Source organism: Lates calcarifer, linkage group LG5 (assembly GCF_001640805.2).
Source record: "Lates calcarifer isolate ASB-BC8 linkage group LG5, TLL_Latcal_v3, whole genome shotgun sequence".
Lineage (NCBI taxonomy): Eukaryota > Metazoa > Chordata > Actinopteri > Centropomidae > Lates > Lates calcarifer.
In genome coordinates this window covers 28,290,023-28,306,233 of record NC_066837.1, presented here as the reverse complement: position 1 = coordinate 28,306,233, position 16,211 = coordinate 28,290,023, and the positions used below count along the sequence as shown (strand labels likewise).

The 16,211-nt window shown below is 38.6% G+C and overlaps 1 protein-coding gene across 1 annotated transcript in view; it reads left to right on the top strand.

The window, feature by feature from the left end:
• The first annotated feature begins 2,273 nt into the window (after nt 1–2,273).
• LOC108900111 (VPS10 domain-containing receptor SorCS1) overlaps nt 2,274–16,211 on the top strand; it is a 126,151-nt gene continuing 112,213 nt past the window's right edge. Inside the window, exon 1 of the mRNA XM_018700965.2 lies at nt 2,274–3,377. Coding sequence (XP_018556481.1) covers nt 2,661–3,377 — 717 coding nt within the window. The 5' untranslated portion in view covers nt 2,274–2,660. The remainder of the gene's footprint in view (nt 3,378–16,211) is intronic.

The following is a 16,211-nucleotide window of genomic DNA, read 5'->3' as shown; positions in this document are numbered from 1 at the left end:
AAACATATTTTCTCTGCAAATAGTTTTGAGGTAACTATGTGCAGGCATAAGAGTAGTCTCTAGACATCTGTTGATTAGAGAACTTCAGAGGTCTCAGTTCCAGGCCAAACCAAATATTATATTGAACTGGATTGGGTGGGGTCCCTTTATACTGCTGTGTACCTGGATGGATTTGAGTAGACTCACTGTAAGCGCTGATCATGTGGTGAAAAATGTGTATTTCTAAAAACACTTGAAACAATGAGGCTAGCTAAATTCACCTGGTAGCTTTAATATCTGCACATGGAAACTATGGTTAAGGTTAGGGAATAATCATGGTAATGGCAAATAAAAATGTTTAAGGAATGGTTAGGATTACAGAACTAAAAGACTATAATTAATTTTAATTCAATTTACTGGATTAATTTAATGTAAAATCAATGTGATTAAGTGAAAGAGGTGACTATTAATGATAGTAATGATAGGAGCTTTATAGTGAGTTTTATCTCATTGTTTAGCTGTCTGGCCCACAACTTTAGTGTTCTGGTTCAGCCACCGTGTTTTTGTCTGCTGCATCAGCAGGTAGCTGTTTCCAGTGAAATACATTTCAGTGAGAACAACATAGTGGAGCTGACCAAAACCAGAGCTAAAAGAGAATGACTGTTGGACTTAAATTCATCAGATGGAGCAAGCAACTGTTTGATTATCAAGTAAATCATGAGTTGTGGGATCACCTAATAGGGATGTAATGCCTACAGGGATACTGGGCCAGGGCAACAGGTATAGTTAATGAATTATTAACTAGAACCTCATACTAGCACTAAGCTTTCCCACTGATGTGAACAGGTGGAGCACCAAATATAGCTTTCTGGCTGTTGACTTCATGATCAGGATCTTTGAGAGGACTTTGTCTACAGTCAGAGAACTGTCTGTGAGATTCCTGCTGCCACCCCTGTACAGCAGTGAATGGAGTTTTGTTTATGGTGTTTAATTTGGTTTTTATTTGGGTCCCTGACCTTTTAGACACTGATATCATGGCAGATACAAGTTGTGTCTGTTAAATTCCACTGAATGATCTAATAATAATAATCATAGAAAAGAAAACCATTTTCCTTTGAATTTATTAAAAAAAAAACAACCCAGTTTCCATACAATTGATATAGTTTAAAACCATTAAAAACCATGCTACAATTGGAGACATGGATGCAATTCAATTGTCTTCTTATGATTTATATGAAGATAAAAAGGTTGGAAAACTCAGATAAGGTAGATTTACCCTCATGAAATAGTTACATGCGCCAGCAACAGAGGGAGAATGAATGAGGCAGAATGAGCAGCACTGAGTTGTAATCACCACAGATGGGTCATTATCAGCATATGACTGTCTTAAAACCAATGTGTTTATATTCGACACTCTTTGAGAATACATGATGCAACATGTGCTACGAGAAAACATTTTTCTAGACACAACACACTAATGAAACATCAACTTTTGGTAGTACTTGACTCTAATTCTATATTCCTTTACTCTTTAATCTTAATTTCTTTGTGGTAATATTAATCACCTCAAAGCACAGTCTGCCCATTTTATTCTCTTGTGGCAGCATCCTCTGCTGTGCACTAGAAAGCAGCCAGCTGTTGTAGTGGTCCATGACCATTAGTGTATCCCTTTGTGCTACTAAGTGCTCATCAGCAATCACCATAACCTCCAGTCATTAGGCACAGAGAGCTACAGGGCCAATATCAAAGAGATGAACTTCCAGTCATGTTGTCTCCACCAGTTACACTCACTCCTGTCACCTGAGACACTCTGAGTTCTTGCTGAGACAAAATTGTACAATTAAACATGATATTTCTTTTTGCAAAGCATTTAAATATTCATTTATCCAGGCTAAAGTTCCATGGTACCAGTGATTCTCCAGTTTGGCCTCAGCTGGTATGGTACATACACTATAAATGCAAAGCCATCATATCATCCTGTGGAAATGCAAGATCCCCTGCGAAATGAATGCAGACTGAGATGTGTTGTGTAAAAATCTCATGTTCTTATGTGGGCTGATGAATTCTTTATCGCTGCTTAATAAGTCATAGAATCTGCCATCCCTGACATTGCACTTAATTGGAAAGATATTAATATGTTCCAATTACCAAAAGCCCCTGTTGAGCCCCAAAAAGACTGAATCTAAACAGGTTCATCATAGGTAAAATAATTCAGTGTTGCTAAACTAAGTGATTTGCTTTCCCCAAGGGAGGCTGGTGATAAAATCTGCAACAGGAGAAAACCTACCAGGAATAGCTTCTCAGAAAATGTGGCTGTGAGGAGAAATAAAAGAGTAGCAGAATAAAATGACTGTATTACTGACTGCTTTAATTATAGCCGACCATATGGTGGAAAATAACAAATATGGAGAAAGAAGACAGTCGCAACATTATCCTCCATCTCTCAGTCTGGATCCTCAGCTCCTCCCCCATGCGTGCGGGGATTCATTTGATCAAATCCCTCAACTTGGACCACTTAAGCTCAGCCGCACTTTTTACAACACTGCATTTGGGCAACGCCACAACTTGCGCAGCAGTTCCTCTTCTACAGTCGAACGACAATTAACACCCCGGAAAGGCAGAGAGAGGAGTGGGTAAAAAGGGACTTCTTGCATCCACAGCATCCTTCTCTGCCACCAGCAATGGAAACGGGGGTCACATTTTGCCCAAAGTGGCACAGTGCGCTTTCTTTCTTGCTTTTGATGATTCTCTGTTTTCTTCACGCTACCGAAGCCGAGATAACTTGCAGGTCATGCCAGCCTGGAAATAAGTGGCGTGCACGGGAATTATTGCTGAAATTCGACACAAGTGAATCCTCAGCAGGGCTGAAGGGAGAAGTTTTTGGACACGGAGACGGGGCAGAGAGAGACCTGGCTGCAAGTGCCGAAAGTCATCGGCTCTGTTGTGCAGCTGGGTCCGCTGAAAGGGCTCCAGACCGGGCGGAACACACGGAGCCAAGACTGAAACGGAATACGGGCGACCTGCGCGCCAAAGATGACACTGGTGAGAGCGGGTTCGCAAACATTCAAGTTTCATATGTCAAAACGAGTGGTCAGCACAGGAGTAGCGACGGTGCCGATTTTACCTCTGTCACCCGATATAAAAAGCGCATTAGGAGAAACAGTGCTGATGATAAATTCAGATCCCCCGGTGCATCCCAAAGTCAGGACCCGGGAGAGAGCACCGGCTCGGCGGCTGGACGCAGAGTGACGCGCTCTGAATTGCGCTGGAGCGGAGAGGAGCGGAGAGGCAGCGGTCTGAGGCAGGAGGAGCTAAAACTTAATAGTTCGACGTTCGCCCTGACCGGGGATTCATCTCACAATCAGGCCATGGTGCACTGGTCCGGCCAGAACAGCAGTGTAAGTCATTTATTATGTCCACTTTAAGCATCACAAGCCATATGCGCGAATCCACAGAGGTGGAGAGTGTGCGCTTATGTTGGCCGTCAGGTGGGCATTCCGCCCTAAGGAGAACAAAACCTCTGTCTGATGCGCCGTTTAAGAGAGGTGTGTGTGTGTGTATGTGTGTGACTATGTGTCAGAATAAGAAGGAGAGAGTCCAACAGCTCTTTAACAGCTCTCTCTTCTGTGTTTTCAACAACAAAGACTTAATACTGGGTTTCAGTATTATGATGAATTTTAATTTAGAATATCATCAAGAGAATCACAACCCAATAGTCTTAAAACTGAGATTATTCAAGCATAACATTAAGATCACGAATCAAAATTAGTTCTATCAGTGTGGACACTTTTCATTAGGTGAGTGTTATTGTTAAGTTGTAGAGGGAGTCAATGACTCTGGTAAAAGAGGAAGAAGGAGAGGAGAGGGGTTTAACTCAGGAGCTGCTTTAGTCTGAGAATCTGAATTGATGTCAGGATAAAGCTGTTCATGTTGAGCACAGAGTATTTGTGACCAGAGGACAGGATTTTCAAGTAGTGCTGTAGGTTGTGGGAGAGGTTAAGCAATTTCAACCCTTCTCCTTCCTTCTCTGTAGCCAGATTTCCTGAGCCACAGGCCTGAAGCACCTGTAAACTTTGGAGCTGAAAAGTAGTCTCTTTTCTTAGCTGTTTCGCTTGTTGGCCTTTCATGTCATGGTGGGAATGAGAAGATCAACAGTTTTGTCACTGTGGCAGGAGTCCTCACGAGGGAGGGAGGAGATTTACAGGCGCTTCAGCAATAAGTAGTATTATTGGTTTTGTATTGAGTTGAACGCTCTTCCAGATCAGATGACCAGCGGCAGCTGCTCTGGGACTGGGTATCAATTTTCTGGCAAATGCATGTCTCTACAAAATCTGACGGCAAATAACTGGTCAGTTTTGTAGTCTTTTGTTCTGACTTTCTGAATGTTTGAGAACATTTGTTTTTGAGTGTGTTTTTTTTTTTGATGAGTGGAAAAAAGGGTTTGTAGGAGAAACATGTTCATATCTCTCGATTAAAGAAAATATTCCAAACTAATAATTATTTTCACAAACTGAAAATTATTTTTCATTCCAGTTACAATAGGTTATGAAATGTCATAAATCAGTGCCCAGTGTCATCTCAGAGCCCAATATGAAAACAGGTAAACAATATAAAATCAAAATATCTATTGTTTAAAATGATGTAAAGGAGAGTAAATCCTTACATTACATTTCTCAGATAGAACCATAGAATTTTGGGTATTTTAACTTAAAAATGATTCAAACGATTGATGAAAAATCAATTCAGCAATTGCAGATTATTTTTCCTGTTTCACCATCGCCTTGTTTCTTGTCCCTAACGTGCACATGAATGGTCAAATATCTCTTTTAATGATTTTCTACCACACAGTAAGCATTTCCATATTATGTGGAAATTGTGTTTCCACATAATTGCTAGACGCCACTGTCCATTTGATGATAACGTCAAACATGTCCCTCACCTGACTTCAGCTCTTTATGGTCCCTTGAATCACATGTCTTCAGTGGGGTCACAACTGCCGGAATTTGTTCAAATAACCTCCTCTTCAGAATAAATAAAAATGTAACATGGGGAAAAAAGGAATAAAGTTGGCCTGAGAATCCAGTCAGTGATGATTTGAAAATGGCCACTTTGTGTTCCTGAGGGTCCCCTGTCTCCTTGGAGCATTAATGTGTAGTGTATTTACCTCTACACTGTAGCTGGTAGTGCTGCTGGATGTGTCATTCTGCACAGTGTCGTCCATGGTGCAACATGTTATTACTCGTCTTACCAGCTGGCTCTTGTGCTGCATTTTTGTTCCCACTTCAGAGACAACAAATTCTGGATGTAGAAAAAAAAAAGAAAGAGAAAAAAAGCTTTGTCTTGTGCTGAATCCGAGCATGAAACAGAACCTATGCAAACACACTTTATGTATCCCAAGTGATAATCTAAGCCTATAGACTGTTACTTTAAACTTTAATTAACTCTGGGAGAAGAAAGTCTGTGGGAAGCTTACCCCAAGAAGAAAAAAAAGCACAGTTCAAATGTATTCAATTGCTGCAAGGACTGCTTCCACTGCTTCTTCAGAGTCAAAATATAATTAGCATGGTCTGAAAATTGAAGGAAATAAAACATATAACATTAACTCTTTTACCTAAAAGAAAAATGAAAACTGGGCTTCATGAGTCAATGCTCTGACTGCTCCACAACTGCACAGCTCAGTGTTACACCCGCACCACTTAGGCCTGTCTGTAACAAAACCAATTACAGTCAAACACGTATCACCCGCTCACATGCCCTCCACTGTGCTTCTGACTGAAATTCCATCCTGTGCCTCAGGTGTTTCTGTGGGCTTGACAAACTGCACATTTTTCTTTTTTGTTATATTTGCATTTCTACTTCTGCCAGTTTGTTTACCATCAAAACAAAACAGCTATTACTATTTAGCAGCCCTGTTTCATTTCATGATCTGAATAGATGCTCCTTGAATGAAACAATTTGCCCCTATTCTTTCAGTTGATGCAGACAACTTACTCGAGGCGTGCGAGAATAGAGGATCCTGCATTAAATATGTAGAGTTGTTGCTATAAGCGGGAACAGACGTCCTCAGTCTTTACAATCTAAGCTGCTGTAAAAATAAACAGATGAGTCAACAACACGGTACGGAGCTAAAGTGAAAAGGATACAGATAAGGGCTCTGCTGCTCTCAATATTTAACCTTTAAGGCATTTACAAATCTCGTCTTTTAAGCATCCCACATTACTGGAAGCCTGTATGTCAGATTGAATTGGAGGTTATGACTCATGAAGCATTGGCCACAGGAGTCATATAAGCCTTGTACAGCAAATATTATGAGTAAAAATACACACATACAGCAACTGAATGGACTGTACTGAATTTAGCAAATTATAACAAAATGTCATTATAATAAGACAGGGATGCAGACTAATGCAGACTGATTAATTTTGCTGTATTGTGAGCAGCACTGTAAAAAAAAAAGTGTGTGGTGCAGCTCTCAGGGTTCTGAGTTAAGACTAAAGTTTGTAACGGTTTCACTTAAAGTGCATGATCTGATCATAACCTGAGTTTTGTACCACTTCAAGCAATGACCCAAAGCTTAACTTTCTCTAAAACGGACTCACCCCTAAATAAAACATGACCCGTGGCTACATGTTTCATCAAACTGTTTTTTCAATCCATTCCAAGATTTGATTTGTAATTTGGTTAGAATCTATTTTTGTGGCGCACTGTCTCTCAACCATTCCTTTGTGGCTGTCTGCTTCACTAACTGATTTTTCTACATTCTCTAGTAAGACATTTGACAGCTCTTAGAGAACTAGCGTTGAGCTGTGTAGGTGGACAGCACTGTAGTGATAGAAAAGAAAGATCTAAAGAATGTGTCCCTCTGTAGTAGAGACAAATCAAGTCACACGTCTCATTCAAAACTAAGACTGTCAAGCAGCTATAGTGGATTTTTATATATAGGCTTTTTTTAGGCATTTTTTTGCCAGTTTAATCTAACAGACTGCTCTTAGTGTGTTTGTGTTGTCATTAGTTTTACATGTTAAAGTGAATAAATCTATCTAACTTTCTAGGTTAGCATAAACATGCATTTCTATTAATCTGTTGTGTACTGGAGGCTTTTTTTGAATTTTACAATTTGCTGTAAAAATAGTTCTAACAGGGGAACAGTCATGAGTGGTTAGGCAGTCATACAAGTTTAAATAAATGCCTAGCTTAGCCAAACTTATTTTGAGGAGAACACAAATTATCAGCCAAACTGTACTTTATGAATGTTGACCAGACGATACTTGCCACAGAGTAACTAGTAATAAAAGTTAAAAGACAATGGGATTATTAGAAATGTTGTGTGCTGTGCTTTCTGATTTGGTTTTATCTCCAAATAAAGTGTTAGCTAATCTGACTAAACTTTTAGCTTGTTTACAACCTGTCTTAAAGTCTGATAGCAAATGCTTTTTACCTCATTTAAGCAAAAAAAAAAAAAAAAAGTTAAATTCTGATCACAGATACTTTGGTGCACATTATCATGTATAATCAATGCTATGACAGCTTGAGCTACAAAAAAAAACTCAAATTGTGATAAATTGTAGTTATCTTTAACTACATATTTTATTTATTGAGCTCTTTGTTGCCAGTGTCTCTAGATGGGTTCATAGCCTGTATCTGTGTGTGTTGTGGTCTGCCACAGTGGTTTTGTTGCTGGGTGGCACCAAAGCTGTAAATCTCGTATACATGTGGCATTATTCAATCCAGTCTGAAACACCTGGCAGTTCATTCAAATTCCAGCCTGTGCCAAGATGTCATTGCAGCAGTGAAAAAGTCATTGAACTCAGTACTTCAATCTCTAATCACTGAGCTGGCCAGGAAATACAGTGACATCCGAGCCTCGATAAGAACCACTGCACATTTCTTTAGTTCTTTTTGCATCATCATATCAGAATTATACACATCTGTTACCAAACAACAACACCCTACAATCATGGAAACAGAGAGAGAGAAATACAACTGATCAAACAAATGCCTGCTGAGTTCTTGGTACTGGCAGAGCTGCATTCAGATTCTGAGAAAAAGGTTACAGGCAAAGAGCAGTCTCACCGTGGGGCCTGTGGCATATTGCTCCAATGGATGTACAGCATGCACCAGGACAGCATTATTTACATTATGAAATGTCAGGCATTAAGTACTTTGGTCTGTCAGTCAGATGGATTCAGGCTGACATATTGTCTATCAGTTTAAGTCGTTTACTCTTGAGCTTGAGGACGTATCCTGCTGGAACAGGTCCAACAAAGGCAAACAGAGGCAGGTGAAATTCTAAAATGAAACCCTACACACAACAGTAGTTTTCTTGCACAGACACACATGTAATATATCAAAAGATTTTGTCACCAGTTAATGAGGAGTTGATCACATGGACACTCTTTGAAGAGTTGTGAGAAACACATATGCTGTCTCAGTTGAGGTGTTGAGAGAGTCTATTTATGGTGTATGTGTATGAGTTCTCATAGCCATGGCAACACACAGTTACCGCTAACCCCAAGATTTGTTTCACCAAAGTCACATGTCTCCTGTGCACTGATATTCTCTCCACCATCAAACCATCCAGAAACCATCAAATCTTCATATTTGCTAATTTGCAGACAGGTGAGGGCCGTTAGCACCACATGGAAATAAAAGGCCACTTCTTCTAAACAAACATTTGTTTGGCTTCTTCCAGACCAACACTTTAGCTGAAAACAAATGAATATGTTTTTATAGCATTACAAAACACACTATTTCACAGGTGTAAACACAAATCCAATTTGCTCACATGCACCTTGAGTCTTGCCCACAGTCACCCCACCTGAGTCTCCGAATCAGGTTGTGAGCATCCAATTGCAACGCCAGCAGAGCCTAATCTGTGTTCTTTCAGACATGTTACTGATCACATCCAGCTGAGAGGAGGGAATAAAAAATAAATAAATAAATAAATAAAAACAGAAACGAAACACTGAAACAACAAACATAACTGAAGCCACTGTGTGGGCTAAGTGATCCTTCGGGTATGTGCCTGGGAGTGATCAGGCAGGCGGACGCTGTCACGCTCTGCCGAGCAGCGTTTACTTGCCATCAGGCCGCATATGCCCATAAACAAACTAGGTTCCCCAGTCCCTCTCTCTCTTCCTTGAACAACAATCCCTTGCGAAATGCTCACAAATAAGTCATTACTTCCGTTAGTCTAGAGTAAACCTCTCTCTAGAGTGGTCAGAGTCTCCCTGTGGCAGGCTCTTGACAATAAATATACACTTGCAGCCAAACTTGTGAGGCCTCAGGAGCCCGCACTTTATTTCAGTACCCTTAGGTCCTGAGAGTTTCATTCCTACTGCTTCCACCCTTCTGTTTCTCCCTCAGTTCTCCTCTTTAAATGCAGTAACTTATGTCTGGTTGTTTTTGAGAGGCTACCAAATTTTTGGATGCTTCAATCTACAGGAAATAAGGAGCAATTTGTCTCGTAACCATAGAAATTCAATCATACACAGCTTACTATGGAATCCCTCATACAGGATGCTGGTGGTTTATAGTCCCTTGTTCTTTGTTTCCTTTTTAAGATATATATACTGTAATTATCTACAAATTGTCAATCAATTTATAGGATTTGAAGCACATGTATTTGTGTCTCATGGCATTAGTTATTCTGCTTTAGTAGGGTTTAGTAGAACAGTTTCATTTTGTCCATCAAATCTATTTAGCTTTGAAGGCAAGTAATTAAAGTCTTAAATGACTAACACTCATAGATTCAAATATTATGTGTTATCATACAGATGGCACCAACACACATTTTTTCACTGGTCACGTAATTGTTTCTACATCCTGAAAACTGGATGATCATATGATCTGAAATGTTGATTAAAAATACATATATGACAAACTGAAATAACAGTTGTACCCTTCCTCCATTTGATGTTCCAAATACTGGAGGAATAAGAGATGACTCACCAGCATCACCATCATTCTGTTGGTGTTACAGCCAGCGTTACATTTGGTCAGGGTTCAGTATGCTTCCATCAAGTTCATATTAAATGTTGTCCAAATCTGTTAAAGGAAAAGAGTTTAAGGCCATTCCACACTCAAAGGCAGGACAGGAAGCTGATGCTCACCTTTTTCCACATAGTACAAATGGGGATAATGGCACACATTTTCAGAAAGTCATTCATAATGCTGCATGTGTTTTTACACAAGAAAAATGATAAAGGTGTTTGTGTAGAGAATGAAAAATAGAGAGCAATAGCTAAGTTTCATTTTAGTCTTTGGACAAGTTACTTACAAGATTATGGAATTAAAGCTGATATAATATGCTGCTAGCAAAGCCTCTCATTTCAACTGACAACTGAGTATTTTGTGCCATATAGTATAAGAGAAATGTTGTGTATCTTGCTTTTGCTATTAGGCGCTAGGAGGAATAAAACATTGGATAAAACATACGTTAGCTTTGGAGCTAAAGAAATGTAAGCTTGCTGTTTTTGAATTCAAAAAGGAACCGATCAAAGCTTTGAGTTTTAGCCTTGACCTCTACATTGCTCATGGCTTTGTGTGTATCTCTTTGGAAGTTAGATACAGTACATATGCTTCATACTGGATCAGCATGATCTCTTAACAGATGTCAGTGTACTGCATTTTCTGCTGTGGCTGGTGACATTATTGCAGCTGCCCAACTGCCCTGTGATGTGATTGACACTTTGATGTGAATCATGGCAATCAAGTTGATTGGTGTGTAGGAGAGGGGAACTGCACACTGTTAAGAGAGTAGTGAAGCATGGCTTAGAGGCTGAGCTGCAAGGTGGAGTGCACACTCAGATCAGATTTTGTCTAGACATTTGTGACATTTAGGGGAGCAAATGTAATTTATACATGACACAGAATGTATTAAGTAAGAGCAAGGAGTTAAAATTACTTTGGAAAATCTGAAAAACTCAAATTGGCAGGATGGAATTCACATAGATATAGCTGATAGCCTCTCACTGCAGATTTTCAGTGTGAGGCAAAGGATTCAATTGCTGGTCATGGTGTTTATATATTATCTGCTTCTTTTTAAACCTCTCTCCCCTCATAGCAATTCAGATTGACAAGAATGATTGTCACAGCTGTTGCAAGGTAGTCAGAGGTCTTCTTTCTGGAGACAGCAAGTCCCATCTCACCCACTGATCAGGTTCAGAATTGCACGGGACATTTCTGTGGCACAAATTGAATCCCTAGCAATCTGTAAACTGCAGAAACGTGTCTGAAAGTGAAGATGAAAAAGGGGTTTCTCAAGAGTCGAGCCCGTTGACTGAGAGCAGCAGATGAAATGGCCGGTCAAGTTAATTGACCAACTCTGATATAACATGGATACACAGAGTGGTGGAAATAGCTGAGGAAGACCTTGAATAACACAAAAAACAGGCGATGGATGAATCTCTCCTTTTCAACACATACTAGTTGTTTTTGATAAGCAGCCATTTTTTCCTGCTTTGTCTGAATGTGTAACAAAATAAGACTTAAGAAGAGACCTTGTGTTGCCCACTCATGCTCTTGAAATTGACATGGTACATACTGAATACTTTATGTTTAAAAGTAAAAACAACTGAGCCTTTTCCCTTTTTCTCTGCCTTTACAACAGCCTACACACTTCCCTGACTTTGCACGCGCAGATGACCCAACATAGCAAATCACAAATCTCTCTGTCTCTGTCAGTCTGTATCACATTGCTATTCATTATGATCAATGTGTTCTCCTGCTTCTTTGTACAAATCCCGCTGCTTGAAAAAATGTAATACAAACAATGCTATTTAGAACTTATGCTGGAATTCTTTTTTTCTTTTTCTTTTTTTCCTCTTACCTTGCCGGGTCGTGAAATTCACACATTTCTTTTTAAGCTGCATGGTGCATGAGTTTGTATGAGTCTATTCATATGTTTGTGTGTTTGCTGCAGTACCAGCCGCAGTGCCACTGAGTAAATTACTACCTGTGATAAAATGATAAAAATCACCTATTTTTAAATGAATGATTAAAGCCTCCTGTTTTCAGTATTCATGAATGTAAGTCTATTAACATGGCTGATAAGTTAAATATAATTGTGTGCTATCTGTTTTTGTGATTACTAATAATCGATTGGAACTTATGAAACATGACTGTAAATTCATCAAAGACATGGCATTTAAAATGCCTGTTTCAATGTGTGACTAATAGCCGAGTTAACACTTCTGTTTAGTGGCAGTGCATAATGCCACATTAGTGCTGCAAATCAGCACAATGAATTTTAATTGGTAATGCAAAAGTCAGAGTACACAGTACAATCTAAAATAGACACTTAAAACTGATCCAGTAATTATGATGTTTGTTGATGGAAAAATAATACAGAGAAAGAGTCTTTGGAGAAGGGTTCATCAGTAATACAGGCGTGATAGATATGAGACTGCAGAGATTCAGTACAGAGAAGGCACACATGTATAAGTTCCTGTTAACATAAAATTGTAAACTACGTTGATATATTTGAGCACATGCACCACTATAGTTATTAATACTGTTTAGATTTAGTATGCAGTAAGGATTTAGGATATAGCTATGCTGTTCCAGTTCCAAACCACACACCATTTCAAAGCAGGTTTTTTATTTTGTAGTGTGTTCACAGTGGAAAAAGTGACAAAATGGAAGCATACTGAAAGCAGACAGCATGCATACTAAATGTGGCAAAATAATGTCACAGAGCAAAAGCACTGCAAAAAATGCATACTGATTTTTGTGTGTGCTGCTTGATACAGTTTCCCCATGATGCATTGCAAAGAACTGTTCACAGCTGGAAGATTTAAAACACATTTTAGATAGTAGTGAAATCGCATTGTGAATACCAAAGAAAACATAAACAACTATTAAATCTCTGAAAAAACATTTTGCTGTCTCTTTGTTAACTTTAATTTGCAGTGACATCTGGTGCTAACACATGGAAAGCACCTTGTAAAGTAGCTGTTGAGTGATTTGTACTGCTCTGCAATCCCATTAAACCTCTCTAAATTTTCTAATTAATTTTTAATTTTGTGGCATTGTTGGTAAAAATGATGTTACACCTTCAAAGGGTATTGCATTATGAGTCAGTCATCAGCTCTCTTTTACTTTTATTGGTTCAAAATAATTGAGGAGATCTGCTAAGAGTCGGAATAACAGAGCAATGACAATGATAAGGGTTTGTTAAGTAGGAATCTGTGGAGTCAGTATTAAACTGCTGCTACAGATTTGACTGAATTGGACAGGTGTGAATTTATACATTATATATTGTTCAGTACAAAAAAAAATATGGCGAAATCAAACTGTCCTACATGTTTCCTGACTTTTGGCACCAGTTCAACTTTTTTCTGTCATTAGCAATGCCCTGCAAAAGGTGTCTATGTATTTTATGAACCAGTAATACAGAAAAAGAAGTCACTTCCTGCTTTTTGGCAGGCCCCATCTGTGCATAGAGTCATCCTTGAAAGACTCACGGGGGACAGATGAAGACATCTGGAGATACAGTATCTGCCACATCTGCTAATGTCTAAATACATTTACCTCAACCCTGTCATTACCATGTGAATTACCATGTATCCCTCGGATGATGCTTTGATCGGCCCAGTTCCTCGTGTCACAGTTCTTGAAGCCAGCATCTAGCCATCACAGCCCATTAGACTGCAGCAGAGTAAGGCTGTTGACATTGCAGCTGCAGTACCAGCACTCGATCATATTTAGAAAATATCCATCTGCTATTAGCTGCTCAGGAACGTAGGCAGAGAGAATGCAACATCATGGAAATACAGTACATTTAGTAAATTCTCAAGAAGTATTTGGGGTGTGGTTGGTACTATCAAATATAGATCAGCTAAAAAACATTTAAGGGAGAATAAGTAATGTACATAACATCAGCACTAACTCTATCAGTCCTAATACTCACCATGTCGATGCTCCAAGTTTCTCTTTTTAACTTTGTTACTTCTTTCATTTACTAATTAATTGCACTTGTGTCTAGTTTGTGTTCTTTTGATCAATATAACCTGTTCTGCAGATGTTTGACTATCAGGATAGGAAGTCTTTATATGGTCTTTGAGCCACTTGAGGGCTTTTAATGTGAAGCATTTGTGTAGGAAGTGTTGGGTTTTATTGAAAGTAGATTAACATCGAAGGAAATAACAGCAAAGTAGAACTGACTTCAGTTAATCAGGGTATGAAAAGTGTGTTTCTGTAAACTCAGCAACAGAGTGGTGAGTATGACATCATATTACTGTTGTTTTACTGATGGGTTTTGAAAATGTACCTTATGTTGAATAGTCAGATAATGATATCTATACACTGAGATTGAATAGTCTAATAACAACTGTTAGAAGTTAAAGACAGACGATTGGTAATCACAATTATTCTAATTTTATTTTATCCTTCATCTATTATAAGTGATATCCACATCAAAACAATTGTTATTTTGTTTTTTTTGGTTATGATGTTAATATAAGTGGACTACAGATGGTGGGATGATGAGAGGGGTGTCTGACTACATCAGGTTTTATCTAATTAGTATTTCAGGTTTTCCTATTGAACATCAGGAACACAGGCATCTAATTAATTCATTCAGTCTGCAGTGAGTCAGTCCAGGGGGGCAGCAAGGACCTTATAAAACAGGACTCTATTATACCAGATATCCTTTGCAGGCTGAGATGGAGTGAAAAGAAATCAGCCTACTACAGGTAAAAAAAAAAGAAAAAAAACATTTGGCCGTCACACCTAATTTAGCCCTATCTCTGCATCATACCTTTCATACTTCTTTCTGCGCTGAGCTAATGCACAGAGAGTTGAAAGACAGCTTGAGTTCAACTGTGTGAGATTAGGTGATACTCCATGTGATTATCATTGTGTGAGCGGTGGTAGGCACTTCACATCTTTGACTCACCACTTGCCCGAGTGGTGCAGTGTGGAGGTGTGTGATAGTAGGAGGCAGATGAGAGGAGTAGTTCAGTGAATTCAGGACACTGCCTCTAATATCCTAAAAGGAGATGCATTTAAGTAAACAAAAGTCACAAATCTATTAATTTGAATAAAGAACAGCTGTAGATTTTCAAAATGTTCTTGTAGATCTGACCTTGAGTAGTCATCAGTGTGCTTTTGGGCAGTGAAATTTGGTAGTTTGATGAGCTGTTACTACACAAGTCCACATCTACTACAGTGCTACCTGCCTCAAACCACACCCTTATCTGCATTACATTTGCTTTCTGATCTCATCACTTTTCCAGCAGTGTTAAAGATCATTTTGCAGTACAACAACAATTATTTATCCTTTGTACATCTTTAGTTGAAAGCCCTCTCCATTAGACACATTGATAGCAGCATTAACCCCCTAAAACACACAGACATTAACTATAGGATTAGTCTGATGGTATTCTTGAATTTTCTTACAGTCAGCAAATCCCATAAAAAGATCAAAACCAACAATGAATTGATTCTACCAGCAAGAGTTGTGTGTGTGTGTGTGTGTGTGTGTGTGTGTGTGGCAAAATCCTGATTTAATTTCTTTTTCTGTGCCATAGAACTTAATTATTTCCTGGAAACTATTAAAATTAAATTAATAATTAAACAGATTGAAACAAAATTACCAACACATCACAATTAAGAACACATCAATGACACTGTTACACTGGCACCTCCTGCATTTTCCATCATTACCATGAGGAATGTTTCCATGGGTACGGTATTTATTTTGAGTGTTTTCCATATAGACCACCTTGCTGTACTCACTACTCACAATTACACAAAAACATAGCAAAAAAATAAATAAATCCCAACAAATACACTATTTACTCCTGCCTAGCTGTTCTAGTTAATTGTTAAATGTATTTTAAAACTAGAAACTATATATTTGTGATGTATGTCTAAAAGGTTTGTGTCTTCATTAGGAACAAATGGGCTGAGTGTAATAGACAGGGTAGGAGAAAGTAATGAGAAATGGACATTGTTATTTTCAGTCTTTTCATGGGATTTGTGAACAAGAATAACATCCACAGAATATCATTTATCTTCAAAGTCCTCTCAAAATGGTTTTTTATTCAATATTTTTGCTGATGTTTTAGTGAAATCTTTCAGCTGCAAATTTAGCCCTCATGGCATTTCCTGATCTTTGGGGCCATTGCTGCTACAATTCACTCATTCAAATGTGACGATTCAAATTTCTTTAAAATATTCTAATTTCTCTGTGAGTGTGAGATGCATATGAAGCTCCAGCAGAGCTG